This window comes from Atractosteus spatula, chromosome 18 (assembly GCF_055471065.1).
Source record: "Atractosteus spatula isolate fAtrSpa1 chromosome 18, fAtrSpa1.hap1, whole genome shotgun sequence".
NCBI lineage: Eukaryota > Metazoa > Chordata > Actinopteri > Semionotiformes > Lepisosteidae > Atractosteus > Atractosteus spatula.
The window spans coordinates 2380128-2400301 of record NC_142723.1 but is presented as its reverse complement, the minus strand read 5'-3'; the positions used below and the strand labels follow the sequence as shown (position 1 = coordinate 2400301).

At 50.7% G+C, this 20174-nt stretch overlaps 1 protein-coding gene across 3 annotated transcripts; it reads left to right on the top strand.

Annotated features, from left to right (window-relative positions):
• The first annotated feature begins 134 nt into the window (after positions 1 to 134).
• marf1 (meiosis regulator and mRNA stability factor 1) lies at positions 135 to 19369 on the top strand. Of its 3 annotated transcripts, none has more exons than XM_088936441.1 (27): positions 135 to 214; positions 1119 to 1309; positions 2237 to 3061; positions 3726 to 3900; positions 4120 to 4334; positions 4453 to 4570; positions 4770 to 4942; positions 6241 to 6705; positions 7213 to 7373; positions 7932 to 8093; positions 8430 to 8619; positions 9275 to 9453; positions 9694 to 9774; positions 9904 to 10137; positions 10362 to 10481; positions 10739 to 10920; positions 11177 to 11397; positions 11690 to 11832; positions 12075 to 12208; positions 12980 to 13182; positions 13393 to 13620; positions 14186 to 14419; positions 14641 to 14853; positions 15809 to 15869; positions 16068 to 16178; positions 16823 to 16993; positions 17651 to 19369. In XM_088936441.1, the coding sequence occupies exons 2-27, from the start codon at positions 1175 to 1177 to the stop codon at positions 17914 to 17916; spliced, it is 5400 nt and encodes a 1799-aa protein (XP_088792567.1). In that variant the 5' UTR covers positions 135 to 214; positions 1119 to 1174; the 3' UTR covers positions 17917 to 19369. The 3 variants fall into 3 exon arrangements, with proteins under 3 accessions (XP_088792567.1, XP_088792569.1, XP_088792568.1); XM_088936442.1 differs by having other exon boundaries at positions 179 to 314; XM_088936443.1 differs by lacking the exon at positions 6241 to 6705.
• Positions 19370 to 20174: the final 805 nt, after the last annotated feature.

Below are 20174 nucleotides of genomic sequence, written 5' to 3'. Positions count from 1 at the left end.
CGTGTTGACGAGTGTCGTAACTGCCCTTTCTCCGCCGGGCGGCAGTGTGCGCACGTTTGCGACAGCTGCCGAGCAGTTGACGGCACACGGAGGTTAGAAGTCGGCTTTGGTAGCCCAGGCGACAGAGAGGAGAGAAGAATAGAGGCTCTGAGGAGGAAAGGAGAGAGAGAAGATGTGAGGAAACATTTTGTAAGAAAAGAGAGGCGGCCGGCAGGCAAGTGGGTCGGACATAAGCGCGTTCCCTCGGGGAGGGAGCCGGCGGGCGAGGGGTTAACGGGACCGAGGGACGAGAAAGCGTATCTGGACGGGTTTTTGTAAGTAGAAACGCAGCGTTTGTGCCTCTGGGAGCCCGGAGCGGACCCGCCGGCCCGGGAGGTTCGGCTCGGCTCGGCTCGGTCCGGTCCCGAGAGCCTCCCCTAGGTCCGGCGGTTACTGTGAGTCTCTGCGCCCGCTTGTGCTGTCGGCGGACCGGGAATAAAAATAATAATAATAATAATAACAGCAACAGCAACAACGCCACAGCCGCCCCCCAAGCCAAGTTCGCCATTTAAAGCCCGTGTGTTTGTATACTATTTCTATACTTCCCACCCCCTCCGGACTGTGTCGTCTGTGACACCGGCTTTTTTTTAAAATAAAAAACAAACAAACAAACAAAGAGAGGGAGAGACGCGCAGAAACTAGCAAATTGAACGTCGCGTTGGAAGTTCGTTCCGAGCAGTTTGCGTCGAGAGGGACTTCTCCGTCGGGTTTAGCACCAAAAACTTCCTGGTGGGGGTTAATTTCTGTGCGGGGGCGGCGGGGCCAGCGCACGCATGATGTGAACTTCCACCGCAAACAAAACAAACTGATAAACTGCCCCCCCCCCCCAGTGAAAAAAGATATTGCCCAACTAGACTGGGCGTTAAACCAACCCCCCCCCCCCCCCCCCCCCAGTGAAAAAAGATATTGCCCAACTAGACTGGGCGTTAAACCAACCCCCCCCAGTGAAAAAAGATATTGCCCAACTAGACTGGGCGTTAAACCAACCCCCCCCCCTCCCCAGTCCCATAAAGCTCCCCCTACCACATGGTGTGGATACAGGCGGCGAAGCTGTGAGTCTTCCCTCGCTTTCTCCGCAGGAAAGAATGAGAGAGGAGATCGGCGGGAGGTCTCGGGTCCCCAGCGAGGCGGCGCGATGGAAGCGATGGTGAAGGACGGCTCCCTGTGCGGGCCCACAGCCTTCCAGTGGCTCGGCCACACGGACGATGAGGCCGCGTCGAGAATCTGGAAACTCTCCGACTGCTTCTCCGCCTTCGACGCGGATAAAAAGGTGAAGGGCAGGTGACCCTCCCCGGGCCCTGGTGCTGGGCCGTGGAGAAGGAGGGGGGGGCAGGGGTGTTGGGGTGGAAATTAAATGCAGTTCCCCTTGCACACACGCAGAGGGTCATCTGTCTGAGCTGGGGGAGGGGGGGGGGGATCTCCTTCAGTCTTGTGCCGGGGTGGGGGGGTGTGCGCTGTTTCATGCTTGTTAGATCACTGTGATTGTGCACCTGAAGACCTCAAGACCTCCTACACCTGGACTTCGAAAGAAGAATCCGATGTGTAGCCGCTTTTGAGTTTCCTCAATACCTTTTTTTTTTTTTTTTTTTTACGGGAGCCTGCAGCTTGTAAAGGCTGATGGGATGAAAATGCTGTGCAGCAGCGGGGTGGGGGGGGGGGGGACTTGTTTCCAGGTTAATACGTTTTTAGCACAACGGTGCCCAAAATCAGTCTTGGTTTGAAGAAATGTTCTTCAGTGTGACTCTGGATATGCAGATTTAGCTGCTGTTTTTTTTTTTTATGTTCGTTCAGGCATGCATCATATCATAAGATATAAGATCTCTCTTAGCTACGTCACATCATTGGTACTCTTAAAGGAAAATAATCTGCTGATTTTAATACTCGGACAAGGAGAATATGATGCAAACCCTGCCAGTCTGAGGTTTCGGACTGTGTACTACGTTGACTTAAGGATTACTTGTGTGATGAACTGCGGGGATCACAAAAGACCTTTTTGAACTCTGCTGAACTCCGATTCCCGAGTCGATGCGGGGCGTTTTGCCATAAGATTGAAAGTCGACGATGCGTTGAGTTTCCGAGCAGCACCATCCAGAGCGTTTCCGTTCCCCGGGACCCCGTGCCGTAGCGCAAGCTAGGGCCACTGTCCTCTTCCCATCGCCTCCTTTTTCACTTTTTCCTTTCCGTCTGGCCCTTGCAGGAAGATTACATGGAAAACCGCAAGCCCGTGCTGGAGCTGAAGGATGTCCCCCCTCCTCCGCAGTGCGGCGGATCGAAACCCTTTCCTTCTGCTCCCCTGCCCCGCGCCCCCCCGTGCTTCCAGCCTCCGCCGCAGGAGCCCCTTCTTCAAAAGCAGCAGCAGCAGCAGCAGCAGACCAGCAGCCCTAAAGTAAGCGTGTGCACTCACTGTGAGGCCGGCACGCCGGTGCGGTACGGCACCGACGGGGCGCGGCTCGGCAGGCGCCTGGGCTGCGGGCTTGTGGGTGATGGTGGTGGTGGTGGTGGTGGTGGCGGCGGCGGCGGTGGAGGTGGAGGTGGAGGTGTTTCTTTCCATGTTCCCAAACCCCCGGAGTTCCCAAACGGCACGATCACCTGTCAGGTGGGCCCCGCCCTGCGCCCCCCCCTCCCCTCCGGGGGCGACGCCTGCGCCCGCCTCCACGGCTACGAGCTCCGGCTCCCCTCGGCCGCCGCCTCCTCGCAGCCCCTGGCGTCGCACCAGCACCTGCCCTGTTGCGCGGGACTTCTCGGCCAGCTGCATTCCCTCCCCGCCGCGTCCACGTCCTTCAATCGGGCCAGGCTCCTTCCCGCCGGCCCCTCGGCCCCGGTGCACCAGGAGTGCCTGGCCACCGCGGGGTACTACCCCTGCGGTGTGGACTTCAGCCCGGGAGGCAGAGGGGACCAGCAATTCGGACCACGGGCACACCTCTCCTCTGCTGCACACCTTTGCACCAATCACTTGCACCTGAATGTCGATCGCACAGTCTGTCTCAAGGGCACTCACTACTGCAGGGAATGTCTGAGAAAGGTTTGTGCTTTTCTGTTTTTTCGATAAACCTTTAACTGGGGAAGGGGGGGTGGACAATGCAGTTTTACCCAAGATGATTGCCAGGCATGATTGATGGAGGGTGGTTTATGTTCCTCCTTGCTTCCAAGAGCTGTTATCTAAGGTTATATTTAAATAAATCCAACTCTTGTGGTTGACACGCATTTAAGCACTGAGAAAAGCCGGGGGGGGGGGGTAAAAGAATTGAGCACGGTGCACAAGCAAAGAATTTTAGAACATGTCCATGCTTAGATAACATTTTGGGAGCCTTGCCAGACTTCATGAAGCTGCAAGCTAAAGATTGCCGAATTCAACTGGCTGGTAATGATTACATAGTTCTTTTGAGTCCTTCTTGGAAAAGAGAGCGCGGTCGCCAAACGTTGGAGACTGCCCCTTCAGGACGTGCGTTTGGGAATGCTCTCCAGGCGATTCCTTTTTTTTTTTGGTTTGTTTGTTTGTATCGGAGGTAGATGTAAACAAACGCGGCATTTCGACATTTGAAGCTGAACGTTAACGACCAAAAGCCTAGACCAGCCCTCCGACAAACCGACAGGCGTGAATGGGCACTGGGTTGTTCTCGTGATCCAGATTGGCGCCGCGAGCCGGGTGGGGGTTATGTTGATCGAGGTTTAACTGTCCCTTGCAGCCTTCCAGAGCTCTGGCTGTGGAAGCGGCGAAAGCCTGGCCTAATATCCCTCCGCCGTCGGCCCAGTCCGCGCCCGTTCCCATCCCCTTGTGCAACGGCTGCGGAGTCCCTGGGGCCACGACCGACGGCCTGCTGCTTCTAGGCGCAAGCCTGGGCACGTCCAGCCAGAAATACGGTAATTTGAGCCTTCCTCCTTGAAGTGGACGTTGCAGTGTAGGTCCATTTTTTTTGTCTCTTTTTGCGTTTACGCTGGTGGGGGCTCAGAGCTTTTTGATCACGTGGGGGATACTTAGGAGGCCTCTGGTCACAGACGGGTAAGGACCCGCCTGAGGGGCGATGCCGGGCACGGTTTGCCCGGAAGAGGCTGATGGGCCCCCTTCTTCCTCTTCCCCAGGCTCCCCCGAGAGTGGAGGGCAGGAGAACCTGCCCCCCGTCGGCGTGTTCTGGGACATCGAGAACTGCTCGGTGCCCAGCGGCCGCTCTGCAATGGCCGTGGTGCAGCGCATCCGGCACCGCTTCTTCCAGGGGCACCGCGAGGCCGAGTTCATGTGCGTGTGCGACATCAGCAAGGAGAACAAGGAGGTGATCCAGGAGCTCAACAACTGCCAGGTAACGCACGAGAGGGGGAGGGGGGAGGGGGGAGGGCGCAGCGTGCAGCGGAGGGTGGAGCAAAGAAGGCCTGGCCCGCGCGCGTGTGACGAGGCCTCTCCCCTTGCTCCCGGGACAGGTGACGGTCGCCCACATCAACGCCACTGCGAAGAACGCCGCCGACGACAAGCTGAGGCAGAGCCTGCGCCGCTTCGCCGACACGCACACCGCCCCTGCCACCGTCGTGCTGGTGTCGAGTGAGTTCGAGCCCTTGCCGTTTGTGCTGTCGGAGGGGCGTTGCGCGATGCACGGGAGGAGTGCTGTATGAAGAGTACTGCTCTGAACACTTTGAGGCCGCCTACCTCCCTCGGTTTTGTTCCTCTAAGCTCGGTCGCAAAGTGTGACCGGAGTTTGCTCCGTGCGGAGTTGCTGAACGGAATCTGCTTTCATCCGCAGGTGATGTTAACTTTGCCAGCGAGCTCAGCGATCTCCGACACAGACATGGTTTCCAGGTTATTCTTGTGCACAAGAACCAGGCGTCTGAAGCTCTCCTGCAGCACGCTCACCGCCATGTGGCCTTTGAGGAGTTTGTGTCTGACCTGCCGCCCAGGATGCCGGTTAAAACACAGGTAGGTGTGCTGCTGCTCTTTACCACGACCTGCTGTGGTACAGCCCATTGGAAAAGGGGTGTGCCTTCCCTTGTTGGTACCACTGCAGCTGGGAGCCGTAGTGGGTTTGGCTGTCCTGAGAAAATCCTGGTGCTTGATCCGATTCAAGTAGCTCTGCGTTGTTTAGCAAAGCTGTTCTTGTGCGTGTGTGTGTGTGTGAATGCATGGTTATTGCTTCCAGCAGCTGCATATGCTTGATGTTGGATGTTTCTGAAGCTCTGTTTCAATAGGTAACCTTCGGGCTCCACTCTCAGCACAAGACATAATGAGATTGACTAGTGTAGTGAAATCTTTTCCTTGGCCATGTTCTGCCCATTTTTCTGAAGCTTGGCCCTGGACAATTATTTCCCAAGCATATAGTATAAATACATTTTTTTTTCTTGCAAGCTTTTTTCCCCCAAGCTGTCAAGCTTTATTGTAAGTTTATAACTGCAAAAATAATAGAAACTGTCTCTTTTAAAGCTATGTACAGGCTGGTGATTAAGATAAGTTTTGACTGAAAAAAAAAAACAGCCTGTTTTTGGACTAGCCGGCTGTTGTATTTTAGATTAGTATGAATTGCATGCTTTCTTGAATTCTTGTGCTATTCATCTGAACGTTGTGTCCACTCTGCAGCTTGAGCTCTATACCAGCCCAGCCAGAAATATGGTCTTATTGCTGGTCTGGAATGAAACATGGTCACGCGTGTGTGTGTGAAATGCACAATTTTGATTTGTGTTGCTTCCAAAAACCCTCATTTTGGCTGGTGAGGGCATTGAAGAACTGTGCAGCACTGACAGCGACGTTATCTGTTGTGGTCAGACCGCAACCGCTTCACATCCTTGTTACTGTGATGCTTTTCCTGTTTGTATTTCACCATCCTTACAGTGCGGATGCGGCTGCCTTTTAGATGCTTCTTGTTTTCAAAGCTCTACCTTGGCATCGTAAACAGATTGAAAGTCATGTACAAGAATGGCTTTCTGGGAAAAGAAGCAGTCTAATGACGGAGATGCAATCATGACGATGTAGTGCTCCCCTTGTTATGCTCCTGCCGGTGAGGAGCACTGCCAAGAAGCTGCAGGAGTGCTTTGAGCTCCATAGAGCAAGTTTTGTGGTTCACATCCACAACTTTGCTACTTGCTCCTTCAGTAGACGCGATCGCATTGTCAGGGGAAAAGCCAGACTTGTCGCGCCGTAACTGAAATGTTTAAACGAAAAGTAGCTGAAACTTGTGGGAGGACAAAGAAAAAAGGCAGCGAATTTTTGTTTGCTTTTGCCAGCCCAGTTTCACCCTGCTGTACGTCCACAACCTCCCAACCAACCGGGATGGCAAGAGCGTCAGCAACAGGCTGCGGCGCCTGTCGGATAACTGCGGGGGCAAGGTGCTGAGCATCTCCGCGGGCAGCGCCGTGCTGCGCTTCGGCAGCCGGGACGCGGCGGAGCGGGCCCGCAAGCGCATGGAGAACGAGGACGTCTTTGGCAACCGCATCACCGTGTCTTTCTCCTCCTCCTCCTGGGCCAAGGAGGGGGCGGCGGGGGAGGCGGAGAAGCATCCTCCGGCCTCCTTGTCCTCCGACTCTCCTCTGGCCCCGGAGAAGCCCCGTTCCCCTAAGCGCACGGGCCGCACGGTGCGGCTGTGCCAGAGCGGCCGAGACCCCGCCCCCGAGCAGACCTGCAGCCCCAGGAAGGGGGTCTCTGCCGCCGGCAGCTCTGCGGCGAAGAGCGCTCAGGTCAAAAGTCTGCAGGTACTGGCCCCTCGGCCGCCATCGTCACCATCCCTCACTGCCAGCGCTCATTCATCCTGCTTGTGCTTTGCCGACCCGCAGCCCAGTGTAGATGGAGAGAGTACTGGCCATTCGCTGTCGGTTTGGTTCTGTCTTGCGTTGTAGGGGGACAAGGAAAATCTGCGGATTTATAATCTGAGGCACCTGATTAGTTACAGTGTTTACAGGGTGAAGATGAACCTGCCTTAATCGTTGCAGGCTCCCTCCCATTTTATTTTTTAAGCTCGGTCATGAAACTCAGTTAAACTGACAAAGTTTTAGAATCTGTGAGATTTGTAAACTGTGCAAAATTGGGTGCCTTGACATAAATTCTCTGCACAACGTGTATTTCTCAAGTTCCCATCAGAGTTTTCTCTGCTGCTGTTGTTTGAATGGTGACCCTCCAAGGAAGCAGGCAGCAGCGATTTGGCATCCACTCCAATTCATGAGCATCGTATAGTAACATGCCTCCTCCTGCCCCTTACTTAGGAGCTGTGCAAGATGGAAGCGAAGCCCAAGATGAATTATCAGCTGGAAAAGAAAAGCCGAAATGACACGCCTTCGCCTCAGAGTAACGGAGAGGTGACGTACCATTCCTCCACAGCCTGTAAGGGTGGCAGCATGGGGGAGTCGTCCTATAGGAGCAGAAGGTATGGCTTCATACGGCTGTGTGAACATGTGTAGTGATGCATTTTTCCGATGGTGTAATTCTGCATGCCAGCACCAGTCATGGGAGTCGCAGAAACCTTTTTCTTTTGGAACTATGTAACCAGTCTCTGTGGCACTATATAAACAGGGTTTTGTGTGTAGATTAGCTCCCTGACAGGGTATAATTCTCATTTTAGTACTTGGAAATGGATGAGTGCATGAATACGTGGGTTGGAATTTAGTGAAATATTTACATTCTGTATTCTTGACTGGGTGCATGTGGTTCAGTCAGACAGCTTATGAACATATTTGAGACAAACTGCAGTGTTTGGAATGCCTGTAGGGATTTCTCACAGTGGACCTCCCATAGAAATGGCCCGTTCTCTTACAGTTTATCGCAGGGTTGCAAAGTTATTGTCCACTCTGAATCCCGAAAACAGAAGAAGGGATGATGTTTGTTGCAGCTAATTAAAACTAAAGATATTGTTGGGTGCGAGGGAGAGGGTAGGCTTGTTATATCTGAGCTCCTCCTCGACAGTCTGGCATTTCCTTTTTCACAGGAAAGACAGTTTAACCCCCCGGAGCGTGTCCGACTCTCCCGTGGAGAAGCCAGAGCGAGGGGTTGGAGAGTTCCAGGTCAGCACCCCATCAGCCTTCAGCAAACTGAACCTGCAGAGGACTCTGAGCCCCCTTGTCCTCTCCCAGGGCTCCTGGTCATCCCGGTGAGTTTTGCACAGAGCTTTTCTGTAGTTCTTTCGGTAGGCATTAGAACCATAGCCGGCAGTGCAACACGGGTTCGATTTGTCCTGAGAGCTCGTCTCCACATCTTTCTCTCTGCCCTTGACGCCGATCTGTGGGCTGATTTATTCCGTGCTCATCTTGTTCTCGGGCTGGAGCCAGTTCTCCGTCCGGCGCTGTGCTGTTGAAACGCCGCCTTCACGCTGCTGGCTCGTGCGTGGCTCGGAAAAGCCGGCTGGCCTCGCTTGGTTCCTCTCTTTCCTCGGCTGCAGCCGTCCTCTCCCCCGGCTGATCCCTGCTGTTTTTGTTCCCTGCTTCAGGAGTGGATCCCCAAGCCTGTCGAACCGTTCCTCCCCCCTGGCAGCAACCCTGAACCACAGCCCCTGTCCAGATGTCCCTCAAGACCCCTTTTCCAATGGTGTGGATATTCAGGTGGCCAACGTGGATTACAGGATGTCCCGGAAGGAACTGCAGCAGATCCTGCGCAATACGTTCTCCAAGCATGGCAGGGTAACAGTGGAGTGCTCTCCTGTGTCGTGTGTTGCACTACGTCCATTCAGGGATTTTTGCCTTGAATGTTGTCTATGGGCATCTTTAGCATCAATACCGTGATGATTTTATGGCATGGTTTTTTTTGCTTTGATTTGACAAGTGTGTTTAAAAGATGTTGATACCATCATCTTCCATGCCTTTAGAAATGGGTCATTTAAAGTCTACCTGTAAAATCTGCTGGATTGGGGCTTTCCAAAACCCGGGTTGGAGACCTTTGCTTTAGACTGCTCAGTGAAGTGCCCATTAATGCTGGTTTTGTTTTTTAAATGGTTTTTACTGTGATCTTTGCAAATGTGATTATTGTTCCTCTATATTTTATATTTGCTGAACATAAATGAACTAAGCTCTTAACTAACACCACTGAATACTAAGCACCTTACTACCTATTTTCAGGCTATAGCCGTCTCTCTCATGGTTTTGATTAAAAATAAAAAGGTTAAGGCAGCTATTAACACTGAAATCGAAGAACATTTTCAGTCTTCATCTGTATATACTGCAAAGAAATGGTAATTGAGCCAGAGGAAATGCATGTCGAAATGAATCCTTCGGTATCAATCTCTCCAGCTGAAAAGTTTGTTGGTTTTTTTTCTTTGACCTTCAACGTGTTTTGCAGGTTAAGAGTGTGGAGCTGAGTCCGCACACGGACTATCAGCTCAGGGCCACGGTGCAGATGAGCACGCTCCAGGAGGCCATCAGCGCGGTCAGTGGCCTGCACCGCTACAAGATCGGTGGCAAGCGCATCCATGTCTCCCTGGTGACCGGCACCAACAACAAGTCCCTCGCCGTGCTCAGGTGCGCCCAGCTGTCGCACGAGGCGCGTATTCGCCCAGCATGCGCCTGGAACGGGTTTTGAGTGTTTCGGCAGATGGTGCCCTGATGTCCATTATGTGGACCAAAGACGAAATCCTCAGAGTGTTTTAGCTACTGAGGTCCAAACCAGCTGGGTGGAGCTCCTCTCGTTTTGCACACTTTGTTTACTGTGAAATCGGGTAACGCTTTGCCTTTTGGTGACAAGGTTATTTATTCCTGCAGCTCCGAGATCATCAGCATTCTTCAGGATGCTCCAGCCTGCTGCCTGCCACTGTTCAAGTTCACTGAAATCTACGAGAAGAAGTAGGTTTCTCTTTCTCCTTCTCGATTAGACATGGTGCAGCAAGGATACTGCAATACTTAAAAGAAGAACTAGCATGTATTCTCAAACCGCATCCCTTCCCTTTTTTTCGGGTTCTGTTCAACTTCCAGGTTTGGTCACAAGCTGGCCGTCTGTGACCTGTACAAGCTGACGGATGTGGTTGCTGTGCGTGACCAGGGCAGCGGCAGGCTGGTGTGTCTGCTCCCCAGCAGCCAGGCCCGGCAGAGCCCCCTGGGCTCCTCGCAGTCTCACGATGGCTCCTCCAGCGGCAGCCCTGTGGTGTTTGAGGAGCTGGAGTATCACGAGCCCATCTGCAGGCGCCACTACACTGACCCCGGCTTCAGGTACGATATAGGTCCAGCATTAGAATGTCAGTCAGTGGATGCTGCTTGCATCTATCCCAGAGAGCTCATCTTCATCCATCCTAATTCTTAATGTATTAAAGGAAGTGTGCCTGTACCGATAACCTTTTGCACATTTTAAGTTGTTGCTTTGCACTGTTGTTTTTCTACTCGCATGCTCTCGATATTGTGCACCGTCTTATTTTTTTTTGCCTCATTCCTGGCAGTGAGGCAGATTTCGACCCCGACACCTATAAGATCCCCTTCGTGGTGCTGTCTATCAAGGCCTTTGCTGCCCAGGTGCACAGCCTGCTGCAGACACACGAGGGCACGGTACCCCTGCTCAGGTGAGCCGCCTGCATGTGGTTTGTTGAGACGTCGTAACGTTTCACAAAGCCGAAGCAGCACTTGGACAATCGGCAACGCATACATTTGCTCTAAAAGGAATGTTTTCAATATTCAGTCTCTTAATTTGTTTGTCCTAATGTGGTGCGAAGAAGCATGTTCAAGAGGGCACGTTACTCCCAAAAAAATTGATAGCCGGTGTTTGCCAGTCCATTTTTTATTTTTTGCGAAGAGACTGACTCGAGTGAATAATGCTCAGTTTCCCAGAATGTTACGCCTCGGAGTTCAGTCCCCTGGAGCTGTCGGAGGAGGGCGAGGCCGAGGGGTGTGTCCCGCTGGAGCATCTCATCACCTGCATCCCGGGCATCAACATCGTCACGTCGCAGAACGGCATCAAGGTCATCAAGTGGATCCACAACAAGCCCCCTCCTCCCAACGCAGGTAACCTTTGCAGCTGGGAGCTGGGGCTCCTTCTTAAAATCTGCACAGTTGATGCCACTGTTTTCTTTGTAAATATCGAATCGGTTTCTATGATGCATTTTAAGGTGCAGAATTTAATGCAAACATGTCTTTCGGTCAGATTTACTAAAAGACCCAGATTGGCTGGTGTTACGTCATGTTTCTGTATCCTTAGCATTGGGCAACGCTAAGTGGGCTGAGCCAAGCGCGTCTCCTCTTGTGCCCGTGTCCCATACAGACCCCTGGGTGCAGCGTTGTAAAAGCCCGGTTGGGAACCCCCAGCTGATCCAGTTCAGCCGGGAGGTGATCGACCTGATGAAGAGCCAGCCCTGCTGCCTGATGCCCGTCAGCAAGTTCATCCCTTCCTACCACCACCACTTTGCCAAGCAGTGCCGCGTCTCCGACTACGGCTACTCCAAGCTGCTGGAGCTGCTGGAAGCTGTGCCACATGTGCTGCAGGTCAGACGGGCGTTTTTCCCGCCCCCCCCCCCCCCCTTCCAAAAATAAATCATTCCTTCGTCCTTAATAAAGTAAAACTTTTAAAGCAGTTAATTTCTATCTATTTTTCTGCAGTATAGATTTTACTGTGGCAATACTTGGACCTGTCTGTCTAGTCCACTTATCCATCTGGTAGCTCCAATTAGAAAATATTTAAAGGAGTGTCGGGTGTGCTCCTATTTTAAGTGCTGTTGTGGCTTGAGTTCCCAGTTTTGCTGGAGCGAGCACCTAACGCCCTGTGCTTGGGCTGCAGATCCTGGGGATGGGGTCCAAGCGGCTGCTGACCCTGACGCACCGCGCGCAGGTGAAACGCTTCACCCAGGACCTCCTCAGGCTGCTCAAGTTCCAGGTCAGCAAGCAGGTGGTGATCCAGGACTTCATGCAGGCCTACCATTGGTGAGTGAGCCCCCGCCTGACCGTCTCCCGGCGCCTGGTGTTGCATCACAGTCGTCCTCCGCGTTTCGTCTCGATGCCACTCTTTAATGTTGGAGGAACCTGACGGCTTGTTTTGAGAGGTGCTGCTTTGTTCCGGTTTTGTGGGTTTCTGGTGCTGGCTGTTTTGCGTGGTAGAGTGCTCGTTCTGCGCAGTGTTGACCCTGCGCTGCAGACTGACTCTCTGTGTGCACGGCTGCCGGCAGGTGTTTCTCCAGAGACTGGAACGTGACTGAGTACGGGGCGTGCGAGCTGATGGACTTGCTGGCAGAAATCCCCGACACGACCATTTCAGTTACTCAGCAGGACAGCGACCTGGTCATCTCCATCCCCAAGCGAGGTCAGGACTTTGGGCTTTGCTTTTTCTCCTTTTGCTTTTAAAAACTACTCTCCTTTAATGGTTTTTCCAGTAAAAAAAGAATAGATATCTTGATTGATGTAGGTTTTCTCGTGAGTAGTATTTAAACATAATCCTCTTCTTGAAAATTGAGCTTTTGTTTCAAACATCTTTGCATTTTTTGTTTTTCAAGTCAGACTTGTAGTCACAGACAATTTATACAGTCTGGCTGTTAATTACAGTAGGTTAGAAGGGTGTTGCATTTTTTCCTAAAATCAATGACCAAGTTCCATTTGTTATCAAGGCATATAACTTTATAGACAGCTCATCACACCATTTAATAAAATCGTTTAGAGTAGGCCTGTGATTTTCAGGAGGATTTTTCTCCTCACCAGGGCTGTGTCATTAGCAAACCTATTAAGATGTCTGTGTGCTTGCTCTTACAATCATTAGGGTACAAAACGTACAGTATGGAGGATGAGACAGTGCAGGTGTTGTTCAGTGGAAGTGTAATGAGTGTCAGATTACCATTACCCCACTTTGACCTGTTAAGACCCGTTTAAGAAGTCTAGGACCCATCTGATTCAAGTTACTGTTTAAATTGAAGTTCTGGGAGAGTTTCTGTGCAAGGAACAGTGGTTGTATTGTATTAAAAGCAGAGGGAGGGGGGAGCAACAAAACTTTTTTTAAAAGGTCTTCAAATGTAACTTCACTTGTGGTTTTAGCATTTCTTTTTCTTTTTCCTCTGGTTCTGTGGTGTGTCTGTGTGTGCAGAGCGCACCCCAGAGGAGATCGAGAGGACCAAGCAGTTTGCCAAGGAGGTGGTGGACCTGCTGCGTCACCAGCCCCACTGCCGCATGCCTTTCAACAAGTTCATCCCCTCCTACCACCACCACTTCGGCCGGCAGTGCAAGCTGACCTACTACGGCTTTACCAAGCTGATGGAGCTCTTTGAGGCTATTCCCGACGTCTTAGTGGTGCGTGTCTGACTGCAGTCGGGAGGAGGTCGGCGCTGGCGCAAACCGCGGGCTACGGCTCTTTGCAAAGTGCCGCACTGCTTGCTTTAATCTTCTTGAAACCAGACTTTGACATAAATACGATCCTTTTGAGATGGTATGACATCTCAACGATCTTGATCTTGGTCTCTCTCTCTCTCTCTCTCCGGGTGCGTGGACCTCTCGCCGCAGGTCCTGGAGTGCGGAGAAGAGAAGATCCTGACGCTGACGGAAGTGGAGAGATTGAAGGCCCTGGCCGCCCAGTTCGTCAAGCTGCTGCGATCCCAGAAGGACAACAGCTTGCCGGTGTCCGACCTGCTGACCGAGTACAGCAAAACCTTTGGCTATGGCCTGAAACTGCAGGACTTTGACGTCGGCTCTGTGCTGACTTTGCTGCAGAAGCTGTGTCATGTGGTTAAGGTACTGAACTTTTTGTTCACTTTAAATTGTCGGTTGTGAAAAAAGGATTTTTAACTGGGTAAAATTCTTAATAGAATCATATTTAACATTTCTCCCAGAAGGAGAGAGGTGCTTAGAATTTAAGGAAACGCATTCACCTTGGTGTGGGCAGGACTAGAGATGTGATTGCTGGTTTATAGTAGTGTTTGTTGTACCTTTTCATGGTTAGCACCATATTAAAGTACTTTACAAAGTCATGCTGCAACTAGAGCATATATATAGTTTAAATCAACAATCGCATAATCTGTGATTGCTGTGATTCAACAATCACGTGGTCAGTATCGCACAGTTAGCAATGCTGTAATATTATACCTTTTGGTTAATGTACAGTTTGGAACCTAATGCCTTTATAGTTTTAAATATTTAAATGTCTATTTGTTAGCTTATTTTCATTTAAAAATCCCTGAGGTTTCCCCATGAGGTAAACAACATGACCAGTGAAACAGAAGAGTGTTCAGTTCCTGTTGGAGAAGTCTCGTCTCCAGTTCTGCAGCCTCTTCAGCTCCTCCTCTTCCTCCTCCTCCAGGTGGTGGACACGCCGTCCGGCCGCGAGGTGCAGCTGATCAACAGGAAGTCCCTGCGATCCCTCACCACTCAGCTGCTGGTCCTGCTCATGTCTCTGCCGGACGGGCGGGACTCTCTGCGGACCGAGGAACTGAGCCAGCAGTACGAGACCGCCCACGGCATCGCCCTCAACCCCTGCGAGTATGGCTTCGTGTCTCTCGGCGAGCTGCTCAAGAGCCTGCCCTATCTTGTCGAGGTATGTGGACAGGGAGGCAGCAAACCGCTGTGGTGTTCCCTCATGAGACCCGTCGCGGCAGTGCTCGGGGTCATTCTCAGTCCCTTGTGATGAGCCGCGGTTTCCCTGGCTGAAATGTTCAATCATTTATGCGTCATATCGTCTTCGGCACTCTGGATCGTCCAGTATTGATTTGCTGGAGCAACCCCTTTTCTCTGCCGTCTCTGTGTGTGTGTGTGCAGTTGTTCGAGAGCGAGGAGGGGGAGGAGCGCGTGAGGCTGACGCGGCTGTACCAGTTTGCCCGCAGCGTCCGGGCTCTTCTGCACACCTACCATTACCAGCAGATATTCCTGACGGAGTTCCCCAGTGCCTTCAGCAAGTACACGGGGAAGGGCCTGCAGCCACGCTCCTACGGGTACAGCACGGTGGAAGAGCTGCTGGGAGCCATCCCACAGGTGAAGACGGCACAGCAGCACGATGTCGGCCTAGCCCATAGCCCTATGCAACCCCACACTGAGTCAAACAATACAGTATTTGTTGCGAACAATGCACTTTCTCGTTTGACCTCTCTGCCGTTGAGAGGGACACGTTTTGTTTTAAGAAGGCTTCTTTTGTGAGCTTATGCCTTCTACACTGGGGGGGGCGTGGTGTTTGTTCAAGAGCGCTTCTCTCTCCAATGTGATGATTTCTGTCTGGCATTTTATTATGCGGGTTTACTCGTGTAGTAACAGGATGTGGAGAGCGGCGAATTAGTTTAGACGTTTCCGAAGGGTAATGCGGTTTGCTGTTATTGGCCCGGTATCTTCGTCGTGGCAAAGGAGCGGCGATTAAAAATGCAGAGCAAGCCCACATGCTGCTTCGCATCCATGCATCCAATCCACGTTTTGTTTTTGTTTTTTAAGCCGACACAATCTTGGGTAGCCCTGGTGTAAGCTGCTCGAATATTCCATCAATCCATTCCATTGTAGTACTTTTGATACACTCTTCACCTTTTAATAGCTATGTAAATCCTGGTAATTCTGCTCGGGAGCTCTCACTCAAAATCTGTGATGTGGTTTGGAAGGAGTACGTTCTTGCCTGTCCCTGACTTCATTCCTTAGAACCATAGAATTATTACACATACCATTATTCTTAACAGCCATGAACCAGTTAGTCCTCCTGGTATTTCAGTACTTTTTTGTATGTAACGTGCATACCAGTATGTACAGTGTTCTGCAGGTTCTTGAATTAATCTTGAGCTCCATCGCTGAGCTTTTCAGTACAATGTTTCTACAGGAAGATGGCTCCCTTTGCATCTACACGATTCTGTGTAATATTAGTAATGAATACGAAGCCTGTTCCCCATTGAGGATTTTGTGTGCATTTTCATAACATGCCAGTGAAGTTAGTTTTTTCTTCATCTGCCAACAGGTGGTCTGGATTAAAGGTCATGGACACAAGAAGATTATTGTTCTCAAGAACGACATGAAAGGTAAAACTGGGGGGCATCTGTGTGCAATCGGGGCTTGGAGCCAGCTCCTTCTGCATTTTTAGATTTAGATTTTGCAGCACTTTTCAAACACTACAACATTTTTCTGGGCAACTGTGGGTGTGCTTGGTGTTGCGGAGGGGTGCTTTGTCCTGAGGAGTCTGGCCCTTCGGAGGTGAACGAGGTGTGCTGTGTTTGCAGTGCGGACGAGCCCAGTCCCCCTTCCTGCTGAAAGCTCCCAGCCTGACAGCGAAGAGCAGCCTCAGTGCCACAGCAGTCAGGACTCCGCCCATTCTAGCCCTGTCAGCCCAGGTAAGCGTGCTGTGCTGTCGTCGGGGGCTCATGTCGCTGCCTGGCCACCGTCCGAGATTACAGGAGAGAACTCGCCGCTACCTAGGAGCCCACAAATAGTTTCTTAACACGATGCAAGGTGAAATATGCTCAGTCCTTACCTTTTCTCTTCTTTTTTCTGAATTCTCCATATTTGTTTGAAGTGCAGGGTTGTTTTATCAGGCAGTTTGGTTATTTTGGATAATCATATTTCAGGATATTTCCTGAGAATCGGCCAAACTTTTTTTTTAAGGAGGGGAGAGGGCTGTTCTTGATTGTTCAATTCCCTGCAAAGTCCTTGATGGTTTTAACAGACTCGGTTAAATATGCAGTCAAGAGCTCATTGGAGAAATAACCTGCAGCACTGTGGAGTGGGCAACCCAAGGTCCGTTTGATGACGTTTCTTGAATGCGTCAGAGTGTAGGCTGGGTTTAATACAGGTGGTGCTTGATACAGGAGTAGCTTTCTATGGCTGTGATGTGTTAAACAATGAACATTCGCCTTATAGGTTTTCTGGACTGCCTTGCATTATGCAAGAAATCCTCATGTGCGACTGTGTATGTGAATGGAGATGTTGATCTTTGTGTCTATACTTCTATGCTGACAGCCCTGTTTTCTGTCTCCAGGCACTGTCAGTACAGAGGCAGAACTTCTGTGTCTAAGCTCGGGGTCACCTGTGGACCTCCTGTGTGGCCCTGTTCCCTCCTGCCTGCCTTCCCCGCAGCTGCACCCGGACCCTGTCCCCTTGGGGCACACTGACCTCATCCAGTTTGAGGAGCAGCCACCTCAACACACAGGTAGGCTCTTGCAGGAGGTGGATGCATGCCCTTGAGTGGGTCAGCTCGGTCAAAAGGCAGTTTCCTTCTGTGTGTTATAACCTGTCCGCATACATCTGGGAATACAATGGCAAGACGAAGGAAGCTGGTAAATGTTTTTTTCGTCCTTTTTCTTGTTCAGGTCTTTATCCGGTAGAGCAGTGCAGCATTAGATAAGATAAGATCACTTTATTGGCCATATACAATTTCTCACATTAGGAATTTCTTTTCGCATACCCCAACTTGCCCTCCATGAGACACACAGACGGGGAGAGAGAAGCTTGAGGTCAGAGCGCAGGGTCAGCCATTTATACAGCACCCCTGGAGCAGTTGGGGTTAAGGGCCTTGCTCAGGGGCCCAACGGAGTAGGATTCCTCTGCCGACCGCGGGATTTGAACCGGCAACCTTCCAGCCACAGGCGCAGGTCCTGAGCCAGAGAGCCACCGCTCCGCCCCAGAGGTTTTGCTTTTGCCTTCTTTTCTTGTTCTTGAACTGAAGCGCTGTTGAGAATCCGGTCCTTTCGAGAAGGAATCCAAAGGCTTGCCCGGTGTTCTGAGTGTCGAACCGGTCTGTGCTTTGGTAGGCCTTGTGCTGAGTTGGTCTTCTGTCTTGTTTCTCTGCACCTTCTCTGCGTTCAAGAACGGAGGACAGACAAGAACGTGAAGACCGCCCCCGACACGGCTACCCACGCGCCCTCTGACCCCGTGGTGTTGTGCAGCTTCTCTCCTCCTCCTCCAGCAGGCGTCGCCCAGGTGCCCAGCGCAGAGGGGACAAACCTCGTGCACAGACCCCAACAGCCCTCCTGTCACAAAGCACCCCTGACCGACAGTCCCGGCAGGAGGGCGTCTCGCAACAAAGTGAAGCTGGCAGCTAACTTTTCTTTCTCGCCCGTCACGCGTCTCTAACACTTTGCCTGTTCTCGCACTATCACGCCAGCGTGGAAACGCTGTATTCGCTGGAGTCAGCTCTTTGGTTGCCTTTCGAGTCCTTTCACTGCTTTTTTTTCCTGCCTTAGCTGGTGTTTTAGAATTGTGTTTTGCCAACCATGTGCTGTAATTGATGCAGTTTTGTTTTTCCTTTCTTTCAGTTTTTTTTTTAAAAGTCCAGTCTTTCTTAAAATGTTTCTGCCTTTTTTTCTCTCAGTCTTGGTCTGTGGCAGTATGGGTTTTGTTTAGCAGTCGCCCTGCCTTTGTGCAGGATTCTCGGCTTTTTGTAGGAATTTCACAGTGGACCTTACAGGCAAATGGAAAACTGACCATTGTTTGATTTGTAGGTTTGTTTTAAATCATGGTTAAAAGCAAAAAGAAACATTGGGATCATACAATATCAGTAATCAAACGTGTTGAAAACACGTCATCCAGTCAGTTGTAACTGCATACCAGGGTTTCAAAACATTGCAAAATGAAGCCACCTTCTGTAGAATCCAATATAATTCTTAGCTTTACGATAAAACTTTTCTGAAGTTGTTTCAAATGTTATCACATCTGCAGCGTGAGCCTGATGCCTCTCAGCTTGGTATTTTATTCTTGAAGTTCGGAGAGCTCTGTACTTTTTTTCCCATCTTGTATTGACACAAACTGGAGTGCTAGAAGCCACTAGGCACAGGTATGTAACCTTTTGAAATGTGTTGTAAGCAATGTCTCATCCATACTGAGGCATGTCATTGTTATAAAGATGATTTCAGTCTTGAGGGGGAATTAGTATAATAAGCCTTTTCGATTAACTTTTTTCTTCTTATGAGTGCTTACTCTAGATTTCTGTATAGAGTTAGTATGGGCTTTTTTTTCCAGAGAAGGGATTTGTTTTCCAAACCACTCCAACTGCAAAATATTCCTTTATATTTTGACCTTAGGCCAAAGGTTAAGAAGGGACCCCAGATTACAGGAGGCAGTGGAAGATTTTGAGCTGGTTGAGGTCTGCTTAACGAATACGACAAGTTTGGTTTCGGTTGGCACTGTCAGATTGAAATGAGCTCGTATCTCGAAGGAACAGCTGCAGTTATGTACAGCCAGGTCTGCTCCAACATGTGGGATAGCGCTTGGGCAATTGTGTCCTGCATGAATTCTTGGCAAGCGTGATTATTGCCTTGATGAGGCTAGCTGCGTGTTTTAGGTCAGAGTTTTAGTAATGACTTTAAGGGCCCTCGCCCAGTCTAGGCCACGCTGCCTCAGCCAGAATGGAAAATGAAAATGGTCTGAGCGTGGAATTGTTTATCTCCGTTTAGTTTTTAAGAGTATGGATGTGTGATTGCGGTTTACAGTGAGGTAGGTGGTGTGAAATATGCATGTAATGCATAAATCCGTTTTGAGGGAAACAAAAACTTAGGTTTGGAGAGGAAAGAAAAGAACAAAAAAAAAGGATAAACCGCACTTGAATTAGTTTTGGGAGCCATTTCCACCCTCTGACGCCGATAAGGGATTTGGTACATCTCCTTCACGGCACCTGTGGAAGTGTCAAGGTTGTTTTCTTTAACCTTGTTGATTTGTCTCTTCACTTTTTTTTAAATGAGGGTGGGGGGGGGGGGAGGGGAAAAACAGTTTTCTGGGGTTTGTGCACAGGTTGTGCGTCCTGTTGGTTTGGCAGAAAAGCATGAAGCTTTCTCTTTTTATTTGTAGTCATAAAATGGTGAGTGTTTTTTATTGCAGCGGTTTTTGAGTTGAGCGCAGCTGTGCTGGGGTGGAGAGTGTTGCTCTGCGGGGGACACTGGAGTGGGCCCCATCTGTGCCTGCTCAAGGGTGTGGTTAGTGACAGAAGCCCTCGGGGGGGCTGTCTGGACAGAGCCTGGCTTTTACAATGGCTTGTATTTGCCATGGCCCATAGAAGAAGAATTGAACCTAGGCGCTTCTGGTTTTGTTTGTGAGTAGTGTGAGGGGGGAAAAGGGGTGGGTGTGGGCAGGGTTTGTGTTGTGAAACCAAGTTTGTCCTACATGTTGGAGTGCCTGCTGTTGTGTAACGTGTAGCTTTTACAGAATGGGGGTGAAGAAACTGAAGAGGTAAACGATGTACATGTTTAGGAGTCTGAAACCAGCTATCTGTCTTTTTCGTGTGCTCGCTCTCTCTTTGCTTGCAGATCAGGTCGGATCTGAAGTGGGCAAGACCTCATGACATCCGTCTGCCTCTCAGTTCATTTGAGGGTAGCAGCATTTGTTTTTCTTAGTTGAAA

Excerpts from the sequence above, each read along its gene's own strand:
- marf1 (XM_088936441.1), top strand. The coding sequence starts at position 1,175 with ATGGAAGCGATGGTGAAGGACGGCTCCCTGTGCGGGCCCACAGCCTTC. Across the intron at positions 1,310-2,236 it reads CCTTCGACGCGGATAAAAAG|GAAGATTACATGGAAAACCG; the intron begins GTGAAGGGCAGG and ends TGGCCCTTGCAG. Across the intron at positions 4,571-4,769 it reads CACCGTCGTGCTGGTGTCGA|GTGATGTTAACTTTGCCAGC; the intron begins GTGAGTTCGAGC and ends TTTCATCCGCAG.